At 34.5% G+C, this 12,230-nt stretch overlaps 1 protein-coding gene across 1 annotated transcript in view; it reads right to left on the reverse strand.

The window, feature by feature from the left end:
• Nucleotides 1-362: 362 nt before the first annotated feature.
• The window catches only part of LOC144434028 (reversion-inducing cysteine-rich protein with Kazal motifs-like), a 44,488-nt gene continuing 32,620 nt past the window's right edge, over nucleotides 363-12,230 (reverse strand). The window contains exons 7-24 of the mRNA XM_078122471.1: nucleotides 11,605-11,638; nucleotides 10,934-11,134; nucleotides 10,371-10,535; nucleotides 9,969-10,081; nucleotides 9,272-9,365; nucleotides 8,817-8,877; nucleotides 7,968-8,186; nucleotides 7,165-7,301; nucleotides 6,222-6,377; nucleotides 5,669-5,860; nucleotides 4,968-5,172; nucleotides 4,317-4,465; nucleotides 4,032-4,159; nucleotides 3,384-3,519; nucleotides 2,930-3,031; nucleotides 2,398-2,513; nucleotides 2,011-2,100; nucleotides 363-1,460 (exon numbers count right to left, since the gene is read on the reverse strand). Of these exons, the coding sequence (XP_077978597.1) occupies nucleotides 1,236-1,460; nucleotides 2,011-2,100; nucleotides 2,398-2,513; nucleotides 2,930-3,031; nucleotides 3,384-3,519; nucleotides 4,032-4,159; nucleotides 4,317-4,465; nucleotides 4,968-5,172; nucleotides 5,669-5,860; nucleotides 6,222-6,377; nucleotides 7,165-7,301; nucleotides 7,968-8,186; nucleotides 8,817-8,877; nucleotides 9,272-9,365; nucleotides 9,969-10,081; nucleotides 10,371-10,535; nucleotides 10,934-11,134; nucleotides 11,605-11,638 (2,523 nt within the window). The 3' untranslated portion in view covers nucleotides 363-1,235. The remainder of the gene's footprint in view (nucleotides 1,461-2,010; nucleotides 2,101-2,397; nucleotides 2,514-2,929; nucleotides 3,032-3,383; nucleotides 3,520-4,031; nucleotides 4,160-4,316; nucleotides 4,466-4,967; nucleotides 5,173-5,668; nucleotides 5,861-6,221; nucleotides 6,378-7,164; nucleotides 7,302-7,967; nucleotides 8,187-8,816; nucleotides 8,878-9,271; nucleotides 9,366-9,968; nucleotides 10,082-10,370; nucleotides 10,536-10,933; nucleotides 11,135-11,604; nucleotides 11,639-12,230) is intronic.

The raw sequence follows: 12,230 nt of genomic DNA on the forward strand, positions 1-12,230 counted from the left end.
TGAAAAATCTTTGAGCAAGGATGGCTGAACAAAGCAGTGTACGCGTGGATTGAAGTAATCATATTCAGGATAAAGTTAAGATCAAGTGATACAACTTGGAGATCAACATGGTTTTTATATTCGGATCCATAGTGTATTGCTTCATATTCAAGTATTCCTCTTGCTTGTCACTCAGATTAGCCCCACAATGCATTGCAATGTTCAGCCATATTGACTCACAGATTTTTCCAAAGCAATTTTCAAGACTCTTCAAGAATGGAAGTGGATCATGCGCAGACGAGGCTGGGTTACCAAGACTACAATTTTGACAGCTGTTTGACCTTTGGCATTATTTATATACTGCCCTCTTACTGCCATCAAATTCTAAACTGATACTGCATAAGAATTTTCAATTCAGCATGCACAAATAACTTATGAATTAAATTTGTTTCAAAAAAGTAACAGAAACATTTTTTCTTAACTATTAAATTAAACCCAACTACCAAATACGTGAGAGAGAAAAAAACCTGTTATACATATTAACAAATATCAGATGTGTGATAATTTTGGGGAAAAAATCACAACAATGGCAGTGAAAGGAGAATTACTATGGTTATTTATCCCGACAAACTAGGAAGACATATCACCCACCCCTACTGAATCTGTCTGTTTACACAGCATATATATTACAGCGTTTCTACATCTCCTATGCAAAAATTGACTAAAATCTTGATATATAGACTTAAAACTTTCAAATTCATCCTCAACAAAATTTGGCACTTGCTTTGAGCAGTGATATAATAGTTCTCTCAAACTAGGAAGCTAAACTTTGAACTTTGAACGTTGACCCTGTTTCCTGAATATATATAACAGTACATTTTTTTCCCTGTTTCTCCATTTGCTTTTAACCTCATAAAAGTCTATGACACAAAGACTATCCACTTGAACTGCTATATATATATACACTAATATGGCTATGAACTTTGAACTTAATGCTGACCTCTGACCTGATATGAGTCTAGTAAAGGCACAAAATAGTATCTACAAACTTATTCACCATTTTGGCGGTGAATTATTATATATCCGAGACTGGGTGTATATGCAACTCTCAGTACTATAGAATCTGGCAAATCAAATCATAAAAATACATATTTTACCTCGACATGACAACATACATCAAATGAATAGTATTACATAGTAAAGTAAGTTCACATCTCAATATCACCTTTGGTTTTTCTTATGTGTATCAGCTATAGCTACCTTTTCCAGTGGAGGAAATAAAAACATACAAGCAAACTACTCTGTAGAATGACAATAAAATATGGATTTTGGAGATTTGGTGAGCTGCTGACTGTTTGGATTTCTGATGTTGTGGCAAATGCTGCAGTTAAAAGAGATAAATGAACAAAAGATGAAACCAGTGGACTTCCTGAGTTGATGAGAGCCTCTAACTTCAAGGTCTCCTTGTTGCAAGCATCAACCTACACAAAAAGATATCAAGAAATACAAATGTATGAGTCACAACAATAATGGTATCATTTTATCTATGATGATGATGATGATTATCTGGCCAAAATTTGATAACTGATGTATCTTGGTAGAGTCACTACAGTTCACCTCATTTCTACATGTAAAAGTTATATGAGTGGGCTGAGAGAAAAAATTATAGGCCAAATGTTCATTATGCTGGTGCTAGCTAAGGAATGGTATTTGATTCACATATCTGTCAAAGTTTGACGAGTAGATGGTGTGAATAGGTAATAAGACCAGTTTGGTAGTAGCATGTTTATTTATGGATTCTAGTACGCTACCTCTAGTCTGTAAGGTATGCACGCCATGATGGGGCGCCCTCACACAGCGGTCAACCCATCTCACGTCGGGAAAGAGGAGGTCAGTGAGGGTGGAACGAAACAACATATCTTACAGTCTACCCTACCACTGGCCTACTGTGTTCAAGACTAGACTCTAAATAACTTGTCAGTCATCTCTCACAAATTGCATTATGGGTATAATTCAGTACTAAAATCTTACCTGTAAATTTGTAGGATTAGCTACAATTGGTACAACAAGCACTACTACATCTGCTTCAATACTTAGGTAACCATAGAGATCACACTCAGCCTGTGGACATAACAAAAGCGCTATTAAACATCATATATATACACACATTCTCTCGAGATCTCACCCACAAATGCACTCACATATACATAAATAACTTAAAATATATGGCTAAATGAAGGAATATTAATATAAGGAAATAACATTGTATTCTACTTGTTGTCCTCAAGTTTCCTCATGCCCATACAAGGCTTTAAAAACTTATTTCTGGTCTGTCATACGTTGTCCATAGCAACCAGTCTTACACAACAACAAACGTTTTCAAATTAAGACAGGTATGATAGGGTATGTCATACTTACAACAGAAATGTGTCTTCTTAATTCAATTAAAACTGTTTCTAATGACACTGGTTGTTTTAAAATGGCAGCCACCTCATCGGATACAAAAGTACTATACAGAATACGCAGCTGACCAGCTGTAATACAGAGTTATACACAGTAATTAATACAAATGATACCTACTGGCACAACTGAGATAGCTGGAAATAATAATAAAGTAATCACTGATTCCAGCATTGAACATGATGTTTACATTCGTTGAAAGCTCAAAAAGTCAAATATTGTGTCTTCTAGGATTTTACTAAACACAATTAATCATTTTTACCACTGAAGTATGTATACATGATTGAGAGAGAGAGAGAGAGAGAGAGTAATCATTTTTACCACTGAAGTATGTATACATGATTGAGAGAGAGAGAGAGAGAGAGAGAGAGAGAGAGAGAGAGAGAGAGAGAGAGAGAGAGAGAGAGAGAGATAGAGAGAAGAAGTGTGACATTACACTAAAATTCCTAGAATCTGTTTTATTTGGTGTTTATGAAGACAATAGACTTACCACATATAGGGCAGCATGCACCTGGTGGTACAATACCATTACATGATGCAATGTCCCACTTTGGACATTTCACTGTAGCACAGCGAGCAGTATCATTATCATCTGTAAAAATGAGAAAAAATAGTGATTTTTTAAACTCTGAACTGAAAAGAAAATGCCACACAGGGTAAGACATCAGTTCAAACTGCAGGTGATCAATTTAGGTGGTGCCCTCAACCAACAATAGCATATGAACTTTTGTTTTTGATTCTGCTTATATACGGAATATTGCATGTGCTGGAGATGAACTATCAAGTTGACTGTACCCAATGAGAAGATAACCTTACCATTAAGCTAAATAGCTCCCTCAACTCAACAAGTGCCACGAACTTTTGTTTTTACATTAATTCTACTCATATATAGCCAATAGATTAAAAGAATGAACACTGCAGATGAGTAGAAAAGTTGACTGTACCTGATAAGAAGCCAACTGCTTGACAAGGTCCATTGTAATCAATGGTTACTCTTTGGCTCCAAGCTGTACACTTGCTACTAAAAGTCTCCCCATTTTGACCACACACAGTCACAGCTAACTCTTCATTACAGGCTCTCTGTAAACAACAAGACAAACATGTCAGTTACCGACCACCACAGATATGTTAAGACAATAACATGTTACAACCTTGACATTTTTGGTGGACTTTTTCATATTTCTTTAGCTAATGAGCATGACCTGCTAAACTAACTTGGAACATCTGTGACATTCTAAATTTGTACAGTGACATTTTCACCTTCTTACCAAGACCTGTATATTCAAAGCTCTGCTGCTTGCACTTTTTACATTATATTAAATTTCTGACCATCATTAACATTTGGGCAATTCAATTTGCACAAGGACAATCTCATAAATATTGTTGCAACGCACAAAAAGAAACATCCATTCCAAATAACAAATGCAACCTTTCACAGGGCAGTTTCTAACTGAATGATAGACACACAGACAAACTCAAAGAAAGGCAAAACTTAACAAAGACAAACAAATACAATTGATAATTTGCAGAATAGTCAAACGAATGGCAAGCAACAAACCAATCACAAATAGTATATAAGATCATGTGATTACCTGACAGCGCCCTCTATAGGAGAGATGTTTCCCTCTCCGATATAGTGTACAAATATTTGGATGTTCCCTGCCATCTTTATCACAAACTGGTTCGTGAGCTTCCCCAGCACAACTAACAGAACTTGACACTGAATAAAAAAAATCAAAAACAGTTTTAGCATCCGAGATTATTTACGTAATCAACATACAATATCACTGAAAGAAAATAAAACTTTAGAACAATAGATTATAAAATCCATGTGTAAACATTGTTAGACACAGCAAAGAGACTGGTATATAACTCACCACATACATACTGTGTACACACTGTAGTACCAAGGCATGTGTGTCTTTTGGGTACACATTGTTGACCACCTGGACAAGGACTGGAATCACATGGGTCTTTGGATGAACATGAACCAATCTCAAATTCATTATCTGTTAGCCCAACACACCTATCAGAGAAAAAGCCATGACAATGAGAGGAAATAAAAAAAATAATGTGCTGAACTGTTCCCTGACACTGAAGTAAGTAAAACGACTGATATGCTGAAGGCAAATCATCCTAGGATATGTACAGACCAAACTCCAACAAAAAAGTAACATTTTGTGATTTAGTTATGAAGTTAATATAAGGATTTGAAGTTTAAGTTCAAATGTGTCTTGGGGACTAACTTCCATGAAAATCAAAGTTCTTAAATTCTCTCCAAACTTTGCCACAAGAAAACTTTGTTCCTGGTCCTTCTTGAAATAAGGAAAGAAATTGTGACGTTCACCTTCTGTTTTCAAGGAATTGTATTTTCCCATAGAGTTAAGACAAATGGTGGCCATATTGGATTCTAAAATAACTAAATTTTTATATCATCTTGACAGCTAAATCAAAAATTAACACAGTGACCCCAACAGTAAAAATTTAAAGAGTTTATTTCCAAGACACATTCATTTGATAATTCATACCTTGCTATATGTGCATTGGGATATGTTCTGCCATTAATTCCACATACTGGAATCAACTCATCCGGACTATCACACGGCAAACCAGTATATCGTCTTCTCTCTTCATCTGTACTTTCATCAGATATGCATTGTCGTAATGAACAGATCAATTCACCAGAATAACATGAACAAATATTGCAGTCCACATGGAAGTGAGTGTGGTGATCTGAAAGTCAACCAATCACAATAATATAATCATTTCTGAAGAATTGATGCATCATCATTCAAGATGGAGTCCAATCAACATCCTATGATGCATATATACAGCATTTTATAGAAATTGTTATAGTTTGAAGGTACTTAACACTTATTCTACAAGCATTCTTATCAGTGCAAAAGAATTTCAAGGCTAAGAATGACATCTTGCATCTAAAAATTGTCGTGAAAGACATTTTTTCCACTTTTTCACAGAGGAAAAATAATCAAAAAATATGTCAATGAAATGTTTTGTGTAACACTATATACTGTTTATACAATGTGCCAGACTATGTACAGAATCTCATCATCAGGAAATAATTGCTGTCAAAAATGTACAGAATGTTTTCGTAGGCAACATTTCTATTTATCAGAAACCAGACCAAAAATCTACAGAATTTTCTAGTAGGGAAAATATTGAGTTTCATAGTCATTAGTTATGGAATGTTTCTTGCAGGATAACTTACCTTTGATTTGTCCTCCTTCCTTACACTTCAATGATGTATCGACACACAAGACAAAATCACAATCTTCAAGTAAGTTGTTACTTCCACACTGACATACTTTGAAACAACCAGGTTGTATGGAGTCCAAGTCTGGGATCTGGACATAACTACCTTGTGGTACCAGAAATTTGGATGCTTCACCAAGCTTACATCCTGTAATAATGACAAGAATATTACTTTTTTATAATTATAATACTTCACCACTCTGTGCTCAAAGCATTTTAATTATTACCTTGGCATGGATAGTGGCACAACGGCTCTTTATACTTCAATATATACATATTACAGTTGTTTCCTCATCATCTTTTCCATGTTGTCCCATCACTTGGACAGCGTCTTATGATTCCGCCAAATTCATGTTCACATAGTTTTGAACTTACTTGAAAATGTAGAAGTAAGATACAGTCATTTTCCTCAGCACAATATTCCGTGTGAAAGTTTTGTTTCTCTTTTGTATCGCTCTTTCTTGTATTTTCACTTTAAAAACTGTGAAATAGACATTTAGTACACATACCTGATGCACATGAGTGGTCATAACATACATCAGTATAATCACATGTATGTCTGTTAATTTGACATAATTGATGTAGTCCAGCTGTCTCATTAGAACATGGATTAGAATGACATGGTACATTCACTTCATGCATTCTCTCATCACGAGTACTTGGAGCTGGAAAAACAAAGAGAAACGTTATAAAACAGTCTTTAGTTTGTCAAATAGACAAAGACCATTACTACTACAGGGAATGCAGACTGAGATGTAGGAAGGCCAGAACTTCAGGAATTTGTATGAATTCAAAGTAAAGAATAAGATATTATGGTTCCCAATCTCATATGATTAAATTAAATTCTGTTGATTTGAGCCAAACTGCAAATAAACTTGCGAATACCAATAACTTCAAGACTGACTAATCTATTTATCATTATCATTTCATTTTTTTCTCTCTGAATATCTTTTTGTAAAGTGCAGGATGTAACTTCTTTTTAATTGTAATTCTTTGAATATATTTGTTCATGATTTACTATTATTATTAATATGCAAATATGTAATAATTACGGACGAATGATTTTTAACACATGGAGTCTACACTTACAAGTATAAATACATTGAAAATTCCATAGAATGTACTCGGTGTAGATAGCATTTTGACTGACAATACCATTATCAAGATGATGGTAAACTTCTCAAAGAACAGCAAGGAAAACTAAAGAAAACACTTACAGACACAGGCTGTCATCTATGTAGAATTACTGATGTAGCAATGACTGCAAAGTATTTATAACAATTTTCTTCCTCTTATTCAAACCAAAGAATAATTTTAAAAATAAAGACTCAGACCCAGAATTCCAATATTTACTAGATATGATGGACACAATTAAAGTAGAACCTGCTACTATCTGTAAAGAGTTAGAAAGAGACCAAGATACAGAAATATAAGAACTGTGTATCAACTCACCAAGGTAGTTTTGTAGTGAGAGACATGGTGCAGAGTCATCACTGGGTGACATCATTGTACATAGACTCTCTGGTGTTTGGTAGGCATCATGACGTGAATGATCCAGGCAATCGCTTAGAATTGATATACAGTCAGATCTGAGATTAAAACACAAAATAAACAGTAATTTAAAATATTTCATTAAAAAAATCTTATAAAGGCACTCCATTTATATACACTGTATGAATTACGTCATATTACAAATCAAATAATTTACTCTAGCTGATATATTATCTTCATACTTATTCTTTCGTTTTTTAAATTTCCTCCAAGTGAAATTTTGTGTGTCCATATACTGGACATAGGTCCATGTTTGATCAGTAAAAACAGTTATTGTTATCATCTCACTAAACTTGAAGTTTAATTGAGGCTAATAAAAACTAAAAACTGGGCAAGATCCCTGCTGTACAAAGTCAAAGTGATTAATTGGACAAGGAGGAAGGCATAAGTTTATCTGCAATTTGACTGACTGAAATGTGTTTGCAATTTCCATAATTTCAACATTAAGTGTTGGAATATTAGAATCAATCTTCTTGAAAAAATATTTTTTTGGGTGCAAAATTAGTCGAAGATTGAAACCATTTTAGTACTGCACACAATGTGGGACTAAATTCCAAATTTTTCATTTGGACAAAGCTGTTGACTGTATTAACGGCCCACATTTTTTTAGTCGCCAAACTTGTTTGTTTGTCTGTCTTTTTGTTGGACAAAAAACTTTGATATGAATACTCTTCAGATTCTACACAGACATAGTGAAAACTTACTTGCATATGAGATTAGCATGAGATTTACTATGACATGGTTTTATTTGTAGAGCACAAGCTATAGCCTTCCACATATCTGGTTGACACTGTCGTATATCCAACACTTGTATCTTAGTCTCTAAGAATCTCAAATCAATAGTCCCTTCTTGCCATAGACTCATATCGTCTTCTGCTCCTTGATCTGATCTAGACGTGCAGCTGCGGAAAAATTCTGTTGGTCTGCAGAGAGTGAAGAGAAAAGTACTATTAATACACCAATTGAAGGAAAAAAATCAGTTGATTTGTAAAGAATGAAAGAGTACTGATGTAGTGAAGTAAGGTTAATTGTAATGGGCTTATCTGCATACCCTACAGGAGTGCCATTGTTAGGCTATGATAATAAGACACTTATGGCTTGGTTTGTATTTACCGACTACTGGATTAAAAATGATAAACTCCTACTCTATCAGAATTATGAACCATGAATACATTCAGACTAGATTTTGACAAAATGGAATTTGTTAGATGCACAACAAAATAGAATGTGTGATTGTGTATACAATGCCTATTAGAATGCTGAGCTTCGTTATAGCCACCTTTCACACGTTTTCCACTAAATATTAAAGTGAAACTGCTATAATCAGCAAGCATGGTGTACTGATGCTACAGTTCTTATTAATGAAAAATTAATTTTCAACTCAAAAGGAAAACTTGTAAAATGTTGACACGATTAGAAATTTCATAATTATGAACCCAGCGTCCATGAATAATTGTTCTCAAAAATTTTTAGTTACTGATCACAGTAATTCAGGCCAAAATTCTGTAACACAACCCTCCAAAGTACTTTAAAGTAATATGACAATAATTTACCTTCCGTTGAAATTCTGGCAGTAAGTCAGACCTGTACAGCCAAGTTCACATGGTTCTTGAACTGAAAATAACAAATTATTGGCATGGTTTGATTCACACAAATTATACAAAACTAAATTCTGATATGCTTTGTATTACTTGTTAGTAAGAATAGTAATAGTGATAGAACTTCACAATCACTGCCAAGTCCTAAACTGGTCATTTTTAAGAGTAAAATCTGCATGATGTGTTACTTTTTGTACAATATTAATACCTTACTTGTTACTGTAGTGTAGTATAGCAATGCCCAATGAGTAAACACAACGTAATACTGTGCACTGGGTAATAACAGAACTATGACAAGTATGCATGCAATACACACAAAACAAACAAGCCACATACAACTCTGGTTAACACCATGACATGATGAAAACAGCAAATCTATTGATTTGGGCTGTGATGTAGAAATGACTTACCATCAGCAATACATCTTAGTAACTCAGTCTCTTTTGGTTGATACTGACACCTTGTGTCAAACTCATTCCAATCGTCCAATCTAGTTGTATGAAGCTGAAATACAGTAGAGGTAAAAGTTGCTAAAAGTCTGGTTTGTTAAAGATGGTAGGTAAGTACATGTACAATCTACCTAGTATGTCTTTCAGGTATTGTAGCATTGTTGTTGTTGTTGTTGTTGTTGTTGTTGTTGTTGTTGTTGTTGTTGTTATAAGCCAGCTAAATGTTACATATTGTCAATTTTGGGTAACATGCATGTAGATACCATGCCACACAGGGTTGCTACATCATATCTGTACTCCCTAGTCTAGTGACTATAATTGCTATTATATCACATTTGTACTCCCGAAGCCAGGGACTATGATTGCAACATTTCATTTGTACTTTCTGAGCTTGTGAATATATTTTAACCCCTTAAGTCAGTAAATATGATTGCTACATTACAAATATACTCCCTAAGCCAATGAATAAGATCACTTTACTAACCACAGCTGTACTACCTAAGCCAGTGATTATGATAACTACTGTACTTTCTAAGTCTGTGCATATATTTCTACTCCTTTAGCTAGTGAATATGTTGTTACATTACATCCATAACTATTGTAGCAAATTATTTATTTACATGCTAGAAAAATAACAACAATAAATTTGATCTCTTACCTTTCTACACAGATCTCTGCATTCTATAGTGACTGCCTTAGAACAACATTGTAACTGAGCACCATCCAAAGCTACATTACCAAGAACAGCATCATCATTCAAATCGGTGTTACCTAGCAACCATACAAGCAGAGATTTTGTTTACTTATTAGTTTGCATCAATGACAATATGGATTGCATTCAAAAACTGCAGATTGACAAATAGACGTGATTTTATCATCTCTTGTTTTACAATATATCCCTTCTCTGTTTAATACTGGGGTTCAAACCCTTAGCAAAAAACACAGCAGACTGCACCATGTAAGTGAATGGCAGTTGAGCATATGCTGCAGTCAGCCTCCACCAACCGGATTTGTACATCACATTGACAGAGTTGAAAACTATAATGAAATGTTTGAATACCTGAGTTCCATATAAAACACTGCCATAGAGGATTCTGTGGTAGAGGAAGCCCACATTTTTCCGTCAAGCCATCCATGATGTCAGAGTCTTTGACCATTGTTCGTAGGACATGTTGGCAGGCTTCTCTACACTCATCATCACCGGCAAAGTCACAACAGTGTAAACCTAACACAGAAAATAAAACAACAAGTCATTGAAAATGTGACCTTCTATTGATACAGAAATACTTTGACCTTTCATTGAATTATTACCATTGACCTTTAATGACCTCAGAAATACTTTGAACTTTGACCTCCTCAGTGTTTCAGTGTTGACCTCTTTCATGCTTGGAATCACTCCCAGTTATTTTCTTTTTTATGCAGACGTACACAAATAAACACAACCACACATTTCTACAAGAATCAGTATCAACCTGTGGTGACTTTGGAAAAACTTAATTTGAACTGTTTCTCAGCATTAACTTTCACCTTTCATTTTACCAAAGAAACACTTTTAAACTTTTCCTCTCAACTCTTAAAACATTGGGAACAGGAGGTATTCAATTTTATTGTATATTAACATACTTTCGGTAGGATCTTTGACAGGTAACGATGCCGTGTAGTTGTTAACACAGACAACTACTTCTGGTAGATTCTCCTCTCTAACACAATAGTTGTGCATGGTGATTTCATCTTCACTGCTGGGGTAGTCCATTTCAAACATACTTTGACATTTACTCCAGCACTGTGATCCGATTGGTGCTTGGTTGCAACAATGTTGCTGTCCTGAAAATGAGAATAGACAGTGTCATTGGATGGTCAGACTATAGCAGACTAGACAGTCACCAATGTGCGAAGTTCAAATCTAACCAAATACCAGGCTGGGATATGGCGGATGTGTTTTCACACTGACACAACAATTCAACAAAAATAAACATTGGCCATGGTAGAACTGTGCAACTGTACACTCAAGATGATGCTGACAAGATGTTGGTAAAAATGTTTGATTTGCTTCCAAGAATTTTTTAACTCTGTGAGTAGAAATTTTTATTACTAGAGTAATTTGTATAGGCCTCAAGGCAGGTGTTTGTATTTAGGGTTCCAAAACCTATTTGTAAAAACACTGCAATGTTGCTACAAACTTTGTTCTATAAATAGCATGTGAAACTGAGTAATATGCAAAATAATTAGTTTTAAAAAAATATATAATTCTCTGGTTTCAGATTTTAATTCAAGAGTTGGAATTCCATACTTACTTTCATATTTAGTTAAACAGATCATAAGTGTTTCCTGCAAACAGAATCAAATGACAACAGATTATTATGGTTTCTTTTAAATAGAAAATAAAAATGAAAATGAAGCCAGAAAACAGTGACGCTAGGAGTAAACACACAAAATAACATACACTCTTTTAGAAAGAAATGAACATAGAATACATACACGTTGTTAAAAATTGTCTTACACGGACAGAAATAATGGCTTATGACCTGTTTGCTTAATGTGTTTCTGTGCCGGCATGTGTGTATATGCTTTATATGAATGTGTGTGCATGCACACTTGTGCACATGTATTACTGATGTGCAGTCATCTCATCATATCACCCACTGGACTCTAGAGGGCGCCCTCTATGTATGAAAACATCAGCATGCTGTTCTGAAGAGATGTATAGGTCCCTGCATTGATAGGTATGCACAAAAGAAATGCTTGAAAGTATTGAAGCATGCATCAATAAATAGAATAATTTAAGACACTGTTCATGTGAAATTTAATAAAACAATCAATAATTTATATATATATATCACTAAATAAATACACATGCACCAGTGCAAGTTGGCAGATACAGAGGATAATTTAAAACGACATAAATCGTAGTTACAATAGT

This window comes from Glandiceps talaboti, chromosome 4 (genome assembly GCF_964340395.1).
Source record: "Glandiceps talaboti chromosome 4, keGlaTala1.1, whole genome shotgun sequence".
NCBI lineage: Eukaryota > Metazoa > Hemichordata > Enteropneusta > Spengelidae > Glandiceps > Glandiceps talaboti.